The sequence below is a fragment of the Pararge aegeria genome, chromosome 4 (genome assembly GCF_905163445.1).
Source record: "Pararge aegeria chromosome 4, ilParAegt1.1, whole genome shotgun sequence".
In the NCBI taxonomy this organism is placed as follows: Eukaryota; Metazoa; Arthropoda; class Insecta; order Lepidoptera; family Nymphalidae; genus Pararge; species Pararge aegeria.
Genome location: NC_053183.1, coordinates 17724337 through 17744765, shown reverse-complemented (window position 1 = coordinate 17744765; position 20429 = coordinate 17724337). Strand labels below are relative to the sequence as shown.

General features: G+C 36.7%; 1 protein-coding gene across 4 annotated transcripts in view; it reads left to right on the top strand.

Annotated features, from left to right (window-relative positions):
* Positions 1-7468: 7468 nt before the first annotated feature.
* The window catches only part of LOC120637594 (E3 ubiquitin-protein ligase RNF13), a 29888-nt gene continuing 16927 nt past the window's right edge, over positions 7469-20429 (top strand). The window contains exons 1-2 of one of the 4 annotated variants that reach the window (XM_039909448.1): positions 7469-7654; positions 10589-10775. In XM_039909448.1, the coding sequence (XP_039765382.1) occupies positions 10677-10775 (99 nt within the window). In that variant the 5' untranslated portion in view covers positions 7469-7654; positions 10589-10676. Of the gene's footprint in view, positions 7663-10588; positions 10776-17158; positions 17507-20429 lie in introns of those variants that run through there. The other 3 variants (XM_039909447.1, XM_039909449.1, XM_039909450.1) reach the window with 3 other exon arrangements.

Here is a 20429-nt window from a genome sequence, read left to right as displayed (position 1 = left end):
GGGCTGTCAGTTATACCTAAAATGGAAAGGTGTTTGTTTGGTGGTTGATAGTATTTACTAGCTGACCCGCGCAACTTCATGTTAGCGATCGCAGTAGATGGCAAAAGTAGCACATGGTACGTGGAATAGTGTATTTTAGTAGCTTAAAACAAGATTCATTATTATCCAGACATTATCGGGCCACTGCAGGTCACAGATCTCCTCCAAGAATGAAAATAATGAAGACAAAAAGACGACGAAAACACAAACTCTTCATCTATAGGTATATTGAAGTAGGTATAGTTCAAGATGTGTGTGTGCGTGTGTAAAAAAATGTGACATCCCTACCCTACTAATATTATAAATGTCAATGTAAGTTTGTTTGTTACGCTTTCACGCAAAAACTTCTTAACCGATCCTCATGAAACTTTGTACACATATTCTTGGAAGTGTTAGAAGTAATATAGGATACTTTTCATCCCTACATTAAGCTCGGTTTCTTTGGGAGAGGGGATGAAAGTGTTTTATTTATTTTTTATTTTTTTTTATTAACGATAGGCCAGCGTTTGACGACAATCATGCCCGTTAGAGAGCAATGATGAGGTCTAGGTTGGAGCACGCTTGCCTAGAAAAAGCCTATTCACTCTAGCCTTGAAGGTACTTAAATTATACGTGGCAGGAAACACAGTTACCGGGAGGGCGTTCCACATCTTGAATTGACGATCATTGTTTGACGATTTTACACCGCAACTCCGACAAATTATAACCGATTTAAATAATTATTTTTGTACTATATAGGTTATAATATGTGTTTAATTTTGCCAAAATTTGTGTAGATCTGATGAAAGTGGTTGGAGATAGAGGACAGAACTTCTCAGCGGACAGTAGCAAACCCCTCATTTAAGGCTTAGGCGATACTGAATGCTCAAAAAACAAAATCAAACGCGGACGAAGTCGCAGGCAACAGTTAGTAATATTATATTTCAAAATGGAGTCTTAAAAGGAACCTGTGAAAAATTCTTCTATTCGTCTTTATAAAGAAAATCCTGTTGGATACGAAATATAAAAGAAAAACGGTAGGCATTGCTTTTACGCACGTATGATGCGAACGACACTGACCTATAGCATTATTATTAAAGCTGCGTACAGATTTCAATCTTTTGTGAAAGTTTTAGTTTCTCATACAGGTTTGAACATAAACTTAGTACCTACCTGCCTACTTAATTACTTCCTTCATACTTACGTCCTACTTACTGGGAACTGGTTTTAAAAGGATGCCATTTATCGCACTACTTTTACAGATGGTATCACTATTTAGTGTAGTTTAGTTTTTTTTATAATTATTATTATTAATTAGAACGTCCAGAAGCTAATTACACTATTAATATACTTATCTTCATCAGCCTATCTCAGTCCACTTCTGGAGTAAGGCCTCTTCATTTTCATCGCCATCTCGGTCTATTGTTGGTTACTGCATTTACGATATCATCTCTCCATATACCTGGTTCTGCCTTCCGAACCGGTAGTAGAGTCACTACAAACAGACTGTCTGGAAGTTTCAAAAATGCTTGAAATAAATGAATTTTTAACTTTTTTAATTTTATAGACGTCGCCTAAATCATTAGGCATTCGACTTAGACTATGCGTAGGTTAAGTGAAAACAAGCATTGGGGTTGCCTTTAAGTATCGGTATTTATTTTGTATTCTAAACACTAAATAATTAGTATACGTACAGCTTAAGGAGTGAATAACCTCTGAGTGCTGAGTTGTTAATAGTTCCAGTTAAGTGTACCTACTCCGACAACCGATTATAATCTGCTATTTCCCAAACTAATTACTTTTAATCGTAATAATTAGCTTTCTAAACGTTCGTAAATTCTAAACGTCGGTGGCATGATCTATAGTCTTCTTATTCCTGCCCCTTTCAAAGTCAAATATTTCTTTATTCAAATAGGCACATAGATGGCACTTTTGATGCGTACATTACACGTAAAATATGACATAGAAGTGAGTTGATGGCGATAACTAAATTCGTCAACTTAAAACTAAAGCTACGAGGGTTGCAAACGCACCCTTTTTTTTTTCACGCGGGGAAATCCTCATGGATACCACCGCGCCACGGGGAGGCACGGTGATTATGTCGGACTCGTACCGACTAAAACTCCACGGTGTTCCTACCAGTGGTGGCCACGGGAACGCTTTCGCGCAAATCCGCGACCCAGCTAGCGGCGCCCGCCATAGCAGGCCCTCCTCTGGGACATACTAAAATGTCCCTACAATCGCCGAAGGCGCACTGGGAACACAAGGTGCGCCTTCCAACCCGAGGACTTATTTCCAACGGGAGACGGATTCCCCGCATCAATCGCCCAGAGGTCCTCATCAGTGGGGGCAACAAACGCGCCCTGGTCTAAGAAGAAGCCCACTACAAACTTAGCCGGCTGTTTGTGCAGCATTACCCCATAGTAAAATTCCATATGACATAATAAATAAATAAATATACTATGACAATACAATGAATAACTAGCTGCCTTCGTTTGATTTTGTTTTTTGATGTGGCATTCAATTTAGTTATAGGCCTAGGACTCAGGTCGCTGCCCACTGCACCAGTCGGCGATCGAAATAATAATGCTGTGAAAGTAACTAAAATACACAACAGTTTCTATGTCCGTCATGTGGCGTATATTCTCCACTGCATAGGCAGCAAAACTTAGCCTGTTCGATAAATTATTGACATGAAGGCTCCATTGAAGTTTAGCATCTTTGTTGAGCATGGGCCTCGCCAGTCTGTAGAGTTACTTATAGAAAAAAGGTTTTATATTGGTACTAAGACAGGGTTTCATGTTACGCCATTATTATGAACAGGATGCGCGGAAGCTCCAACAGTATTTTGAATATTTTAACGTATTTTAATGTACGTACTCACACACTATGTGCTCAGGTGTTACCTTAATTAGGAGATACGTGGGGCAAATTTTAATTAATAACCAGAGAATTGAGAACATACAGAACCCTTACTCAGCTATAATTGCATGCAGTGCACTGTGTCCTAAAACAGTAAAAACGCACCGCGCACGTCTCACTTCACACCCGCAGAATTTTGGTAGCGCACAAACTTTTACCCATTTTATAGCAAAAGTTTAGAACATTAGAGGTAAAATAATTACTTCCTGCTGCTAGAAGGTATGAAGTGACTAACCGTCTTTTCGAGACACACTACTAAAGTGGAGTGGTTTTTGATGCTTCAATATCAGTCGTGAACATACATCGGTTTCTGTACGTTCTGACTTCTGTGTTACTAACATAGTTAATAAGATAAATATTGTTACTATCATTAAAGTATTATGAATCATTATTATGGTTTGTGTATTTATTGTATGGAAAAGTGGAGTTCGACAGCAGTGATTGCAAGATTTACGGCTGTCGCAAGCCTGTCTTTAGATACTTAATCACCCTGCTGAATCATAATTTCTACGGACCCCCCCAATTTCCCAAATGCCTTATAACTTTGTCCGCGACCCAGTAATCAAACCCGCTTGTGATCGGTACTTTTTCGTTCTAAGCATTTAAACGTCCAGCCAACTTAGTATAACGCGTACTGTAGGTTAAGAACCTTCAATATATTAAGTTGACAAATGTCTACATAATTGAGTATGCAAAGCATCTTTTGAGCACCGAAGGTCATGTTAAAGCAGAGTTACTTGTAATGCAAAACAAATTTGGCGTAAGTACCTACTGCGATTTATTTTTGCTTCGGTCAATGCTAATGTCATTTAGCACGATGTTTTAGCGATGGTGAATTTTGTCCACGATCGCGACCTGCTAATCAAACTCGCTTGTGATCGGTACTTTTTCGTGCAAGCGTTTAAACGTCCAGCCAACTTACTAACACGGGTACTGTAGGTTAAGAACCTTCAATATATTAGTTGACAAATCTCTACATAATTGTGTATGCAAAGCATCTTTTTAGCACCGAAGGTCATGTTAAGGCGTAGTTACTTAATTCTAAACTAAGGACCTACGGCGATTTATTTTTGCTTCGGTCAGTGATAAATAACATTTTAAAATGAACTGAATGAATGGACTGGTGATAGCCCAGTGAATCCGTGTCTTAGCTTTGGAATCACTTGTCACTTGCTTTAACAATGAAGGAAAACCTGAGAGGATGCCTGAGAGTTCTCCACAATGTTCTCAAATGCGTGTAAAGTCCATCAATCCGCATTTAGCCAGAGGCCGACAATCTCTTCCGGCCGAATATCCCTTCGCATCTTCGAGCCCTATGGTTCAAAGTCTTCCTGGCAGAGCCCCATTTCGAGGCACGCCAACAAGCCCCGCGTTACGCTGTGTTACAGTAAATTTATAAAGTGGGTAAATAATTAAACTTTTGATAACTATAAATTCATATTTGCCAGCTATTTTATTAAATACCTAGTTAATAGATAGATTTCAAGAAACAATTAAAATTATATTTAATTAACAACCAATGTTCAGCTAAAACGACGATTGTTCTTAGTGACTATTGTTTTTCAGACTGTGGCCATCTTTAACGATTGCCTACTAAGCTTTTGGCAAAAGTGATGATTGTGCTATTAATCATACGGTGTCAGCAATGTGTCTGTGGGACCTATTAACGAGAAAGTCTATGTGACGTCTGTGTGACCGCGTTATTGCGAGCCGTATCATATTAGCTGCATCATATTTGCTATGCCACTCACCTGCTAAAATATGTCTGTTTGTTATATTTAAAAAGAGCAAGTATTGAGTTTCTTGCCGGTTCTTCTCAGTACAATCAGCATTCCGAATCGGTGGTAGAACCACAGCTTTAGCTTGTCGATTATAGGCAAAGGTACGTTTGCCGGGTCGTAAACTTTTGTCAGGATGGTCGAATGTTACAGTAAATTTATAAAGTTATTTATGTTCATGACATTGAGTTGGTGGGTATTTTGATATAAATGCACTGCATTATCGATTCACGGCAGTCCTACATAGACTCGAACGATGTAAAGATACCTCCCGGTGTCTTAGTCGTTTATCACAATTTTAACACATAGCTCCGTTAAATTTGAACCGACTAATAAATCTTTTTTTATTTAAAAGTGTATTATTTTAATAAGCAATCAAGGTATCAAGCATGTATTGTATTATTTTAATAGGGATCTGATGAATATTGTCAAAGATAAAGATCATAACTCTTTACAAACAACTGTAAGTCGCAAGGCATATGGGACAACGATCGAATGCATGCGTACCATCCTACTAATGATATAAATGCGAAAGTTTGTGAGAATGGCTGTATGTATGTATCAACTAAAATAATGACAACTTACTAACTCAGTATACCAAGTAAAATAATAGTAGGTACGTAGCTAACCACGATGATAATTATGTTAGCATCAGATATATTCTAGCTTCTCGATTGACTCCTACGCGGACGAAGTTGCGGGGGTCCGCTAGTTATAAATATAACATTAATTCCTAGGCTTGTGTTGTTAGTTACCCTAACTGCATTTATTTATTTATTAAGAGCACTAACAACATGCATATTATACGTATTTAAATATAGCACACACACAATAACATGGGCTGATATGCACGTCAATTACAAGTGCACATAGCATTGACAAAGCGACATGTTAACTTAATTTGACAAAAAATTCAACTCACCGATAAGTGTTCGCGCAGTGGCGTGCATATAGGGTATGCACAGGGTATGCAGATGATATAAAATGAAGAAAATCTCCAGTACGAGTTATAAATACTTAAGGGTAGGCTTTTTATAACTCTTACAATGCCTATCCTTAAGTTTTTTATAACTCGTACTGGAGACTTTTTTCATTTTATATCATCTGCATACCCTGTGCATATACCCTCTATGCACGCCACTGGTGTTCGGTGACTCTTTTCCTAACATAGGTACTGCACGCTATCTTAAGATTTAACTAAAAGAGCCAAGATGTTATCTATTTAGGTCAAAATAGGTATATTTGACCAGAAATCAAATAAACAGTCAATATTAAGCAATTTATACCTACTGCCATTTACAGATGACTAGAACTTCTAGTTTTCAAGTGGATATTTAGGCCAAGAATTTCGAGTTCCCACTCATAGACAAGTTCATAATATGATTACCTACTAGATGCAATTAGAAAAAGGACGTTGCTTAACTGGATCGAGATTTTATTTTTAATTAATCTCCATTTGATAACGATCTGAAACGTGGTCGCTTAGGTACTATATTCTTTTAAAGATATACCTCATAACAATAGTTATGAGGAGAGTAACTCTGCGGGTGATGGAGAGAGCTATGGTCGAAGTATCTCTAAGTGATCAAATTTAGGTGATCCGTGGAAGAACTAGAGTTACTGTCATAGCTCAGCGAGTCGCGAACCTGAAGTGGCGATTGGCGGGGCTCATGGCTCGGGTAACCGCTGCACAATGAATGGGCGCTGGGGCTATAAAATAAATAAATATACTACGACAATACACACATTGTCATCTAGCCCCAAAGAAAGCTAAGCTTGTGTTATGCCTGCTAAGATGAATGATGAATATTTCTACATATAATATAGCGTAGGTCGGCCCGCCAACAAAGTGGACAGACGATATCAAGTGATACACTGGAAACCGCTGGAAACGAGCCGCCGCGCCGTGGATTTTTAAACTCCCTACAAAAGATCTGTATGCAGCAGCGGACCTCAACCTGTCCATTTCTGCGTAGGAATATAATAATACCGAACAATTTTCTGCCTGGATCGAAATCCGAATATAATCCATAATCCCGTGATTAGTACATGCAAACCACTAGACCAAAGAGGCCGTTGCCCCGCTTGTACCTAATAATTAAAATGAGGTCACTGCAGTCGTACACAGGATGTTGTTAATTAAAAGGGTTAATTAAGAATAAAGGAAACTCGCCGTTCAGGCGACAAGAGCTCTATAAATGTAAAATATGTAATTTAGTTATTTGATGATAATGATGATGAAGAATTTCTATAAATGTCATCGATGGGTTTGTGTGCTAGTCATCTAGATCCTCTTTATCTGAGATCTGCGGACATATTTATTTCAGACTTGTAACACTGCGATGTCTCCACTACTGACTGTATAACTTGTAACATCCATAAGCGTTGGATGTGTTAAATCATTGAGTAATATACATATACAATATTTTATTGACGTTCAATTGTATCTTCAAATAAATTTTACTTAACGTAAACCTTAGTTTAGTTAACGGAAAAAAGCGAAAAAAACGAGCGAAAATGTAAAATAATTATTACGAACCCCTAAAATGCTAATATAGCAAAAGTGTATGACATAAAATGGATACATTTTGTGGCCTCACTCCTCAATGGCGTAATCATTATTTAGAACTCGATTGTTCCGATTCCCACTCGTTTCATAAAATCTTTTTTTTATGTTGTGTTTATGGTTACAGTGCTACCAGTCTTGCAAATATTTTAAACGTCATGTTATTATGACACTGACAGCTGCAGCTGACCACTTGATTTTTCAATGAGTGATTCAGTCGTAGTTTATGTATTTCATTAAATTTCTTTTTTGAATTCACTACAAACAAGGTTTTAACAAAATCTTCTATGCTGCGTGCAATTAAAGACTGTCTTTTTAGATTGTGCACATGTTTGTGAAATTATTTGTCGGAGATATCTACGTAAAACCAGTAAGTAGGTATATGTTTGTACTATTGTTTGGTTTTTGCGACTTTAGCAGTACCAGAGTTGAAATTTATTTATCCTTTGTTTACACATGAGCCAAGGCCGACTTAATGTCTCAACTGTTAATTGGATTAAAATAACAGGGCATGTTTATACCCAGGCTTTTGCAAATATCGTGCATTAAGTGCGTAACGCCTTTGAAATCGACGATTTGTTTTGGTTGCATGATCAGTTACATGACGATATTATTTTTTTATTTATCGTAGATTATACTGGCAGAGTGCTTTACGAGGAATTCTCGTTAATGTCGTGTCGTGGTACATTATAAGTCCGACCGGAACTACACTTATAATGGGGATTGCTTGCACGTAGTCATAGCTGCATCACAACACACACTTATTTTATAAAATGAATAGTTTAAGTTGGCCTAGTGACACAGCGGTCGTCGCCGTAGCCATTTCAACTTCTGGACAAAGTTCTCATAAAAATAGTACCCATCTCCATTCTGTGGCTCACTGAAACTCTTTTGATGTTGTTGCCTTCTCAATGTAATGTTAATCTCCTATAGCATTACATGATAACACTTAAATAGAATAGTTAAAATTTAAAAAATGGTTGTATTAGTGTGGGTGTTTGTAAGTAAACCTAATAAATAAAACAAAATAATGGTTTTGTCCGGTGGCAGGCTCTGCCTGTGGCTAGTTACCATCCTACCAACAAAGATGTGCCTCTAAGCAATTTAGTGTTCTGGTGCAATGTTGCATAGAAACCAATTGGGGGTATGGCTACCAAAGGGTAACAGGGTTAGCCCGCTACCATCTAAGACTGAATCATCGCTCACCACCAGGTGAGATTAGTCAAGGGCTAACTTGTAGTAGAATAAAAAAAAATGTATTGCAATTTGTTAAGAGTATACAAAGGCCCAGTGTTAGTAATTCACAACAATGTTAATATCTATGTCTTCATACAATTAATGTTGCTACATACTAAAGCTGACACCCAGTGTTATTTGAATGCACTGTCCTATCTGTCAGCTAAAAACCTTGTACAATATTGGAACAGCTTTTATGCATTCCCTTATATTATAAATTGACAGCTGATTGGTGCAGTGGGCAGCAACCCTGCTTTCTGAGTCCAAGGCTGTAGGTTTGATTCCCACAACTGTCAAATGTTTGTGTGACAAACATGAATGTTTTTCATTGTTGGGTGTTTAATGTATGTTAAAAGTATTTATGTATATTATGAAAAACATTCATCAGTAGATGACTGATACCCATAACAAAAGCTACGCTTACTTTGGGGCTAGATGGTGATTTGTGTATTGTCATAGTACCTATATTTATTATATTTTATTATTGTAATAATAATAATAATAATAATAATTTATTCACAAGAATGTAGGTACATACAGTTTTTAAAATGTAAAGTAGTTATTATAATATTTATACAAACAAATGCGTGCCTCACGAATTATATTGGTGTGTATGTAATAAATGTATGTAAGGTGCCATTTAAAATCTACTGTCCCTGATTTAGGTAAAAACCTGTGTATTGTATGTAGTTATGCAAGAAATCTTCCAATCAACAATGACTCAAAATGCATTCCTGCAATACAGCAGATAATGGGTTAGTTACTCTATGAATAATGACTACTGAATTATGCAGTATCAAAAAAAAGTTGGATAATCATTTTATCTCCATTTTAAATAACTTATATGTTAAAACATTTTTGCATAAATACATTGAATTACATTTTATAGGTAAATACTTTGAATTGTATTATTGGTTTTAAATTAAACATAATCTTAGTGCTTTGCTATTGGTATAAAACAAATATCAAATTTATAAAAATATTAACTGTCTTATCTTAACAGTTCTACCTAATTTAGAGCCTTGACTTAACCACACTTATCAAAGTGGTTAAATCATATTATATTTAGTATAATAGATAATGTAGTAGTATCTTTATCATCCATCATTATTGTCAACATAACATTAATTTCCCTCAGACTACAGATGAGGAACATCATCATAGAAAACTGTTTATTTATTTTAACTCATCACATCTATGGTTCTATTACCTCTATTCAATAAAATAGCAAACAGTAACACTCGCATTCAATTCACATTCATTAATTAAGCTTCTCATATTGTATATCTGTGTGTGGTGTGGTGAACACAGATTCGATTACAGTTGCCATCTCCCTTCCTCTTACTTACCTATCCCTTCGAACTCGGAAGTGAAGCAAAAGACCCAAACACTAGGTTATCAAAATGCCATTTTTATTCGACATTCTACATTTTTATGTAGTGTACAATAAAATTGTATTTCATTTATTATTTTACTTATTTTAGACCTCGCGATATTGTTTAGTGTAGTGATTTATGTACAATAGAATTAGAACCATTAACTTGTGATGACCGCTTTATTCATACGTTACAAGATGACTCAACATTTGAATATCCTGTTTAGATGATTCTTTTTTATTATATTGCAGTGTAATTTATATGGTGTGTAAGTGTTCCTACCACACCAAACTTGAGCAGATTTTGAAATTATTTAGAAAAAGATCTGCCTTGAAGCTGTAGAGAATAGCTGTTCCACTCATTTAGAGTGGAACAGCTTTTTGTGACCATACTTGTTTGGGGAATTACCACTGTAAGCTTATTTCTGCCGCAAAGCAACATTGATGCAATGCTGTGATCCGTTCTGAATGGAGTGGTTGCAGGTGTCAGTACTTTCAAGGAAGTGCTCCTGGCATGCCCTGCGAACAGTGGCGTGCACTTTATACATGCACAAAAGCACTGCCTACCCTAACATTTTTGTATAACTCATAAAATCCAGTGCACGCCACTTCCTGCGAAGTGTTGTGGGGGTGTTGTTGGTGGTGTAGAATTTGATTTCATAGAACTAAATATTTTACTTCTCGTATTTTCAGAATCAGGCGTGTAAGTTCAAATAGAGGATGCAACACAGTTTGATATGTGAAGTGGATTCTAGCCGGAAGCGCTTGTAATGCGCTGACAATGCTCCGCACACTCCACACCTGCCTTCTGGGCTTCCTCGGATTGCTGACCTCTGTCCGCGGGAATATCATGGTTTACCCCCAGGACGTGCCGCATTCGGTAAGCTTATCTTTTCTCTCTTTACAATAAAAACCAAAGACTTCCGATCTTTTAAACTGTGAAACGTATTTCAGCAATAGATTGAGAGAGTTGACGAATTTATTTATCGCCATCAACTCACTACTATGTCATATTTTACATGTAATGTACGCATCAAAAGTGCCATCTATGTGCCTATTTGAATATGGAAATATTTGACTTTGACTTTGCTTGAAGAGGAATCTTTATATTGTACTTCGAGTTCTGCCGCATTTTTAATGCGGCAGAACGGTATTTTAAAAATCCCGTGGGAACTGTTTGTTTGTCTGGTATAAAAAGTAGCCTACGCCAGTCTCCGTCCTTTCAACTAACTCTATGTATGTCAAAAATCATAATGATTGGTTGCTAAGTTCAGGCGTAAAGGAAAGGCAAACTAACACCTTTCGCATCCATTCATTCATCTATATATTATATTCATAAAATTGTTTATCTGTTATCTTAATACCCATAACACAAGCTACTCTTACTTTGCGACTAGATGGCGATGTGTGTATTGTCGTAGTCAGTGGCGTGCGCTGGGTTCTTGCCAGGGTATGCATACAGTAGGAAAATTGCATAAAACGGCAAAATGCTCCTCCTATACGAGTTATATATAAATTTTAGTGTAGGCAGTACTTTTGTGCATGTATAAAGTGCACGCCACTGGTCGTAGTATATTTATTTATTATTTATTTATTTACTTATTTATTCATAATATTGGTAAGGGTAAAATAAAGACGCCACCGTTATTTGTAAGCTTAGATCTTTTAAACTACGCAACGGATTTTAATGCAGTTTTCAGATAGAGTGATTTAAGAGAAAGGTTCATATGTAAACACGCATGTTATAGCAGAGAAAAGAAAAGAAATTGAAAGGTTTGTGATTGTTGTAACATATAAAAGTGTGCTTACGTTGCAATAGCTGGCGAAACCCTACGTTATAGATTAAACTGTTAATGTGCTACGGAATTGTATTGTTAATCACTTAAAATTTTCCACATTAGTACTGTAGTATCTACATTACTCCCGTGCGTAGTCGGGGCGGGTCACTTGTTATATTAAAAGGGCTCTACTTAGGGCCTGTTTTACCACCGTTTCTGATCAATATTGGATAGCCTTTTTGCATATCTTGTCTTTGTTACTTGACATCCTCCCTTCCCTCCTCCCTTCCCTTTCCTCCCTAATATTATAAATGTGAATTTAAGTTTGTTTGTTACGCTTTCACGCGAAAACTACTGAACCGATCTTCATGAAACTTGTTATACATATTCTTGGAGGTATTAGAAATAATATAGTATACTTTCATTAAAACATAAAAACGTAAGATAAAAAAATGTTTGTGGAAAACAAATCTAAATATCTCATATATGACTGGGCACATCTAATATATTAATAAAGTGACAATACTTACGTTTAGGCCTAGTTTAGGCTATCGGACTCTTTACTCCGCCCTTAAGGTACGATATCGTATCTCCATGGCACGTGTACCCAATTAATCCAAAGTCGTTGCTCGTTTACTCAGTGACTTGCGTTAAGACAATGCCAACTTGCGTCCTTAGGTTCCAGTTTGCGTCCAGCATGTGAAGAACCCAGCACAAGAAGTGCACATTCGTGCAAAAGTATTGTGATGAAAGGCTGGACGAAAACGGACGCAAACTGGTCGGAGGTTGAACGCGGTAGTGTGGCTTCCGCTTTACACGTATGACATATGTATACTGTTTTTCGCTACTCGACTAACGATCAACGGTCTACGCGTCGCATCAAATGGAGCCAGCAGCATCTCGCGCCCGTAAATCCTAAACATACTCTCACGCCTTAGTGGTAGTGTGGCTTCCACTTTACACGTATGACATATCTATACCGTTTAATAACGAAATAAACATTTGATTGCTCTACTCGACTAACGATCAACTGTCTATGCGTCTCATCAAATGGTGCCAGCAGCATCTCGCGCCCGCATTCCCTAAATTATTATTATTATTATTATTATTAAACATACTCTCACGCCTTATAATATATCCGTAATACGATTGTTCGAGTATTTTATTAGGTACATATCCAATTTAGTGGTCTAAGTGATTGTTAGATAACATTAAGCACGCTGCAAGGCTGCAAGCAAATTACAACTTATCTCCAATATGTCTGAGCAGCAATCTCATTAAGAGTTTATACGGCTTTTTTTCATATTCACTGAATATTGACGGCCGATTGGCGCAGTGGGCAGCGACCCTGCTTTCTGAGTCCAAGGCCGTGGGTTCGATTCCCACAACTGGAAAATCCTTGTGTGATGAACATGAATGTTTTTCAGTGTCTGGGTGTACATTATAAGTATTTATGCGTATTATATTCATAAAAATATTCATCAGCTATCTTAGTACCCATAACACAAGCTACGTTTACTTTGGGGCTAGATGGCGATGTGTGTATTGTCGTAGTATATTTATTTTTATTTATTTATAAAAAAGTTTTTTAACCTATGTTCCTCTTCACGATATTCACGATATTCTATGTACATGCCAAATTCCATTAAGCTTAGCTCCATTCAGCGATTTATTAGGTAACAAACAAACAGAGACAGTTTCGATTATAATAGTATGGTGTGAGTTAACTAGCGCAATTATAATAACGCTAGTTAAAAATACTAGATAAACTTCAATCCTGACCTTACGACAATGTTGCAAAAAAATATGTTTACCATCATATAAAATTAATTAGGACTTTAGGTAATATAATATGCACATAATATGCACATAGCTCGGAGAACCGATGGACGATTGGGGTTCTAAGGTGCTGGAACGAAGACCCCGCACGGTTAAACGCAGCGTTGGTCGGCCCTCAACGAGGTGGACAGACGACATCAAACGAGTCGCTGGGAGCAGCTGGAATCAGGCGGCCCAGGAACTCCCTACAAAAGACCTATGTCCAACAGTGGACTTCAATCGGTTGAAGATGATGATAATAATTATGTCGTCCACCAATCCGCACTGGGCCAGCGTGGTGGACTACGGCCTTAGCCCCTTCTCGGTGTGGGAGCAGACCCGTTCCCTGCAGTGAGTCGCTAATGGGTTGATATAATGAAAATGATATTGTATGTATTGGCGGTGATAGTGGGTAACGCTTCGGCTACACTTTCAGGGGGACCGAGTTCGAACCCCGGCACGGATCTCTAACGTTCCGAAGTTATGTGCGTTTTTTTAAATTTTAGCAATTAGATATCACATTATTTAACGGTGAAGGACAACAACGTAACGGTAATGGGATGATATGAAGATGATGATGATGAATTAATGTAGTAGAAATAAACAACTTGCAACTGAACTGCGAAATACTGTTGAAGGGTGGTATTAGTATATTTTATAAGGAAACACTGTATAAAAATATTGAACCAAAAGAATCATATTTATATTTCCATACAAATTTATTCAAAACATTTTGAGTGTTATTTATGAAGATGAAAGACCGACCCGCGCATAGTACCTACGCTACGCGACGCTTACCTTTATAATAATAGATTAAATAAGTGACAGGAATCACTTGATTTTAATTTTGAAATTGATGCTAGGCTGTGTTGTATTTCTTTGAGTAAAAACTTTGGCAATGGTTTACTCAAAAACTATCAGCCTTTCAGTTTCACAGAAAAGACCCAGAGATAGTACATAAAGCCTCTTAAAGCCTGTGGAGATATATCTCAGTTTTCATACACGTTGTATATTATTATCTTATCTTATATCTTTAAACGAGCAATTCTTGTATATATATATTTGGAATCTCGGAATCGGCTCCAACGATTTTCATGAAATTTAGCATACGGGGGGTTTCGGGGGCGATAAATCGATTTAGCTAGGATTCATTTTTAGAAAATGTCATTTTATTAGTTTTTTTTCGATAAATAGGAATCGGCTCCAACGATTTTCATGAAATTTAGTAAAACGGGGGTTTCCGGGGCGATAAATCGATCTAGCTAGGATTCATTTTTAGAAAATGTCATTTTATTCGTGTTTTATCGAAAAATATATAAGTATATATAATTGGAATCTCGGAATCGGCTCCAACGATTTTTATGAAATTTAGTATACCTACAGGTTTCGGAGGCGATAAATCGATCTAGCTAGGATTCATTTATATTGCAATCTCGGAATCATTTATATTGGACATACGACTTTTTTTTTAAGTCGACTCATTCGCGGACGAAGTCGCGCGGGTCCGCTAGTTATTATTAAACTCTTTATTTGTATACCACAACATTAAAATATAACAAATATTATAAAAACAGAAACATATAGTAAGAAGTAGAATACAAAAGGCGGCCTTATCGCTTAATAGCGATCTATATATTTTCGCAACGTAAGTAATTTAGTTATCTTAAACTCAAGCCACAAGTCTTATTTCTTGAGACCTTGCCCTCATACTACCGTGCGCTATTAATAGCCTGCAACTGTTTATAAAAATGTGTACACATGTCCAACTAGCCGATAGCTTATCTTGCGTTAACAAGGGAATATTACCAATAAGATAACTAGCTTAGATCGGTTTACTATGCGCTTATTCATTAACTCTTATTCCTGCAACGCGGAACGGTCCGTCGCGCTCACTTAACCACGTGTAGGTATAGATTCAGTGATAAATGTTATTTTTTTTAGTGTTACTCGTTCAAAAAACATACCATAACAACTAATTGTAGTGAAATAAACAAAAAACATTAAAACACAAATGATAAATTGCTTTCGCGTCATGGTGGATATTTTCGCTCAGTGTTAGTCTAAGAGCGGTTTTCGGTACTATTTAACTGGTTGAAATCGTCACGTAATAGAAAAGCGTTATACCCCCTTTATGCTTTTTAGTTATTTGTGAGATTTTTAACTATTTTACAAGACTTCTTACTTGACGATGGTCTCCAGAACGCACACTTTTTAATTTTTTGTTTCCCTTTGACTTTATAGAGTTAACATCCCTGGGGCAGCGGGGATGTTATCTCTATAAAGGTGTGTGGTCTTACAAGAAGAGGTCCCTGGTTCGATACCCGGCGAAGGAAATTCGGATATTTATAATTTCTTAATTTTGGTCGTCAGATGAGTGGCCTCGGCCGTGGCTATTTTTTTTTTATTAATTTAGTTTTCTTACATTATCTTATTTTATATGCTTATAATTAACAGTTTCGTAAGATACAATTTTTGAAAAAGAAAAGTACAGCCCTGCTTCTGCGATTTGATACATCGGCCAGGCTGTTCTTCCTATACACATAGATAAACTAAAACTATAAAATTTACACACTTATAATAATTATTACTAAAAATTTTTTTAATCTAAAAGACATACTACGTATGATTTACGTTATGGTTCGATTTATAGAAACCTTTTAGGGGTATGGGCTTAAACAGGTTAGCCCGCTATCACCATATACTGCTTCATAATTTAGGTGTTTGTACGCAGTCAAGGGCTTACTTGCAGTGGAATGAAAAGAAACCCGCAACGCCACGCCGCTTCCCATACATTTATTTACCATCGCGTGAAAAGTCGACCGTTCGAATCGAATCGTTAGGTGTAGGTACAATTTAGCGCTGTCATCCGAGTCAGTCAAAACACAATGACAAAATATTCACATACACACATGCATACATATACTTACACACACGCACACACAACACTCTCACACACGCACACACACATTTACACACTAAATAAGTCGCTGCATGTTTTTCTTGTTTTTTTTTATTTTTGTTTTTAAACTTATCATTGTTTTTATTTATCTTAGTTTAATTTACTTACCTGCCTCTTAATTTTTCTTATAGGCATTTACCAATATGGTTTTTAAATTGGTACCATACATTTATTGTTGGAGGTGGGCGTTAATTGTTGCGACACAGTTTATACTACTGCAACAGTTATAGCGGCACCATGTTTATTTTGTCAATTCTGTACCCTTACCAATGTTCTGAATAAATAAATAACAAAAATATTAAACTTTTATAGTAGTACACCATATATTGAAAAAATCACAAAAATGCATATACTAACAATCCGTAAGTTAGGAGTAGGTACAATTTAGCGGCCTTATTGCCACCCAGCGGTCTCCCGTAATAACACAAATTCCGATAATTCTCAAAAATAATGTAACGTCAATGGTTTACTACAGTCGCTATTAGACTGATTAAAAGGTATATAATTTTTACGCCAACGATCGTATGAGAACATAAGTTGGTGAAGCCTTCAGGCCGCGTTTGACAGTCGCAAGTTCGAATCCTGTCTGTTCCAAGAAGTTTATATACGTTTTAGATTTATAAATTTGAAATAGAGAAAAATGACAAGAAAATACAAATGCACTCGGTATGATAGATTTTTTTTTAAAGATAGGTCCAGAAGTTCTAGTAGCTAATTCCCGAAAAAATTAAATATAACGTCACCCGTCAAAGGTTAAATGCTTCCGAATCCATCCAATGAGTGATATTTAATAGAACTCCACTTCCTAGTGACCGCACAAGGACACTGTATGAAACACGAGTGCTCATGCTCGTTGCCACTTCACATGAACACCGCAAGAGTGCCGGGCCGCGGTAAATGTGGTATTGGCTGAATAAAATAAACACAAGTGCGTTTGCAAAGAGACATTAAACACCCAAGTGACTTTTATTTTACGGCGTTTTTGTGAACACTCCAATGGTGTACCCAGTTGTGAACGGTGTTATGGTGATGCATATTGTTGGGCTGCAGCATTTTGTAAGTTTAATATGATATTGAAGATACCTATTTATACATTTTTGATGACCTCCCTGACGCAGCGGTGAGTGCTGTGGATTTAAGTTTGAGGTCCCGGGTTCGAATCCCGGCAGAGGCAAATTGGGAATTTATAATTTCTGAATTTTCTCTTGTCCGGTCTGGTGGGAGGCTTTGGCTTTGGCTGGTTACCTACCGACAAAGACGTGCCGCTAAGCGATTTAGTGTTGCGGTGCGACGTCGCATAGTAACCTATATGACTACCAGTGGCGTGCATAGAGGGTATGCACAGGCATATGACATAAAAAAAAAATTGTACACATATTCTTGGAAGTGTTAGAAGTAATACAGGATACTTTTTATCCCGACATTAAGCTCGGTTCCTTTGGGAGAGGGGATGAAAGTGTTTGACGATTTTACATCATAACTCCGACAAATTATAACCGATTTATACAATTATTTTTGTATTATAGCGGTTGTAATATGCATTTAATTTCGCCCAATCTTTATGTACATCTGATGAATGTGGTTGGAGATAGAGTACAGAACTCCTCAGCGGACAGCAGCAAACCCCTCATTTCAGGCTTAGCGATACTGAATACTTTAAATTTTTTTAGAACTACAAATCAAACGCAGACGAAGTCGCGGGCAACAGCTAGTATATATTTACATTATCATCATCTTCCTCTAGGAATGAAAAGGGTTTAAGCCGTAGTCCACTTCACTGGCCTCTGCAAGTGCGGATTGGTAAACATCACACGCCTTCGAGAACATTACGGAGAACTCTAAGGCATGCAGGTTTTCTCACGATGTGTGCCTTCACCGTTAAAGCAAATGATATTTAATTGTTCAAATTTAAAAAAAAATGCACATAAAAACATTAGGTTAGGTGCTTGCCATAGTTCGACCGACTCGAAATAAAAGTTTTTCAAGGCTACTTTGAAAATATACACTAAGAAAACATCTATTAAAAGTATCATTACCACGATATAGAAAATTAATTTTCGTATTTCAGTTTCCTATAAAAACAACCTAAAACATATATAAAAGCTGAGTTTTATGAGAAATTTAACGCAATCTCTAAACGTAGCGCAATTTATGAAAAAAAACTTTCACAAGACAAATATAGATGGCGCTAGTGGTAAGGAATTTACAATGAACAATCAATGTTATGGCTTTAGATAGGTATTTTTGTATTGTATATCTGTTTTCAATAACAGATTACAACATTCATATTTATATAGGTGACGGACTACGTAATGCAAGCAACTTTGTCGGCGTAGAATTTCTTAAATTGCTAGAGATTAATCAATTTTCCGCAGTACCGATGCTGTAAAGCTAGCTACAAGCAAACCTAAAGGCAAATCAAAGATAAAATACCTATGCATAATTTAGTAATAATTAACATTTCAGAAACCAACATCTAGCGGGGTTTTTTTTAAATATACCGTTGAACAACCCTAAATATAATTCAAACTTTAAATATCTTTGGAAAAAATTATAATATATTATATTATAAATTATAGCGCACTGGCTATCAAAAAATGTGGCTATGAGAGCCCAAACAACTAAGGAATTTATACCTATTTATACAAACTCAAAATACCCCGCCGCGCTGGCTTGAAAACAAGTAAAATATCAATTATATAGACAGCCAGTTGGCGCAGTGAGCAGCGACCCTGCTTTCTGCGTCCAAGGCCGTGGGTTCGATTCCCACAACTGGAAAAATGTTTGTGTGATGAACATGTTTTTCTGTGTCTGGGTGTTTATCAGTATATTATAAGTATTTCAGCTATCTTAGTACTCATAACACAAGCTACGCTTACTATGGGGCTAGATGACGATGTGTGTATTGTTTTAGTATATTTATTTATTACTTCCTTATTTAATTTTCCTGAATATGACTTGAAAACATCTTGTAACACTAAGGATTTTAACATAATCTTTTACATGTTTTCCTTTTTCACACTTTTGATAGAGATTTGGAATATTAAAGAAATATAGAGGAATCGTCCCTTCACAAGGTCTATCTGAGTGCGCTGTGTAAGATTTTCTACCTAATGTAAAATCTATGTAATGTTATATTGGCCAAGTGGATACGGAACTCATAGACCCGTAATTTCATAGTTAAAGTGACACTTGCTGACACGTCACGATTAAAAATAAAGATACAAATATATGGGAGATAATGAGATAGGTACAACTATTTTAGTTACATCATCTGCCATTGTTGCTTTTTTAGTTACATCATCTTGAGTTGGACAAAATACAGGAGTGTTAATAACCTATTTTTAATTGTTCTGTCTGCTTTTTGGAACAACTTTCTGCGAATACTGTCCGTGTGTCTTAGATCCGATTTCACTGTTGAAATTAGGTAAACGCGATCAACCAAGCCAAACTCAGTTTACGCGTTGAACTGGGCCAGGGCTGCAGTTTGAACATTTGAACGTATAGCAAAACGAGGATTTGATTAAACTTGCTTTCCAAAGCGACTAGTGGGATCAGCCTTACAATAGTAAAAAAGAATAAATAAATTATAAATCATATCTTTTTTTTTTTTTTAAGTGTGTTATAATAATTGATGATCCAAGAAGATGGTGCACCTGATGGTAAATATTGCGGGACATATATTACGAAGTGTTGATAAACAGAGCGACACTTCGCTATATATGCAAGGCAAATGACCCGCAACGTGCCATCCTTTGACGGCCGAGTGGCGCAGTGGGCAGCGACCCTGCTTTCTGAGTCCAAGGCCGTGGGTTCGATTCCCACTGGAGAGTGTTTGTGTGATGAACATGAATGTTTTTCAGTGTCTGGGTGTTTATCTGTATATTATAAGTATTTATGTGTATTATATTCATAAAAAAATATTCATCAGCTATCTCAGTACCCATAACACAAGCTACGCGCTTACTTTGGGGCTAGA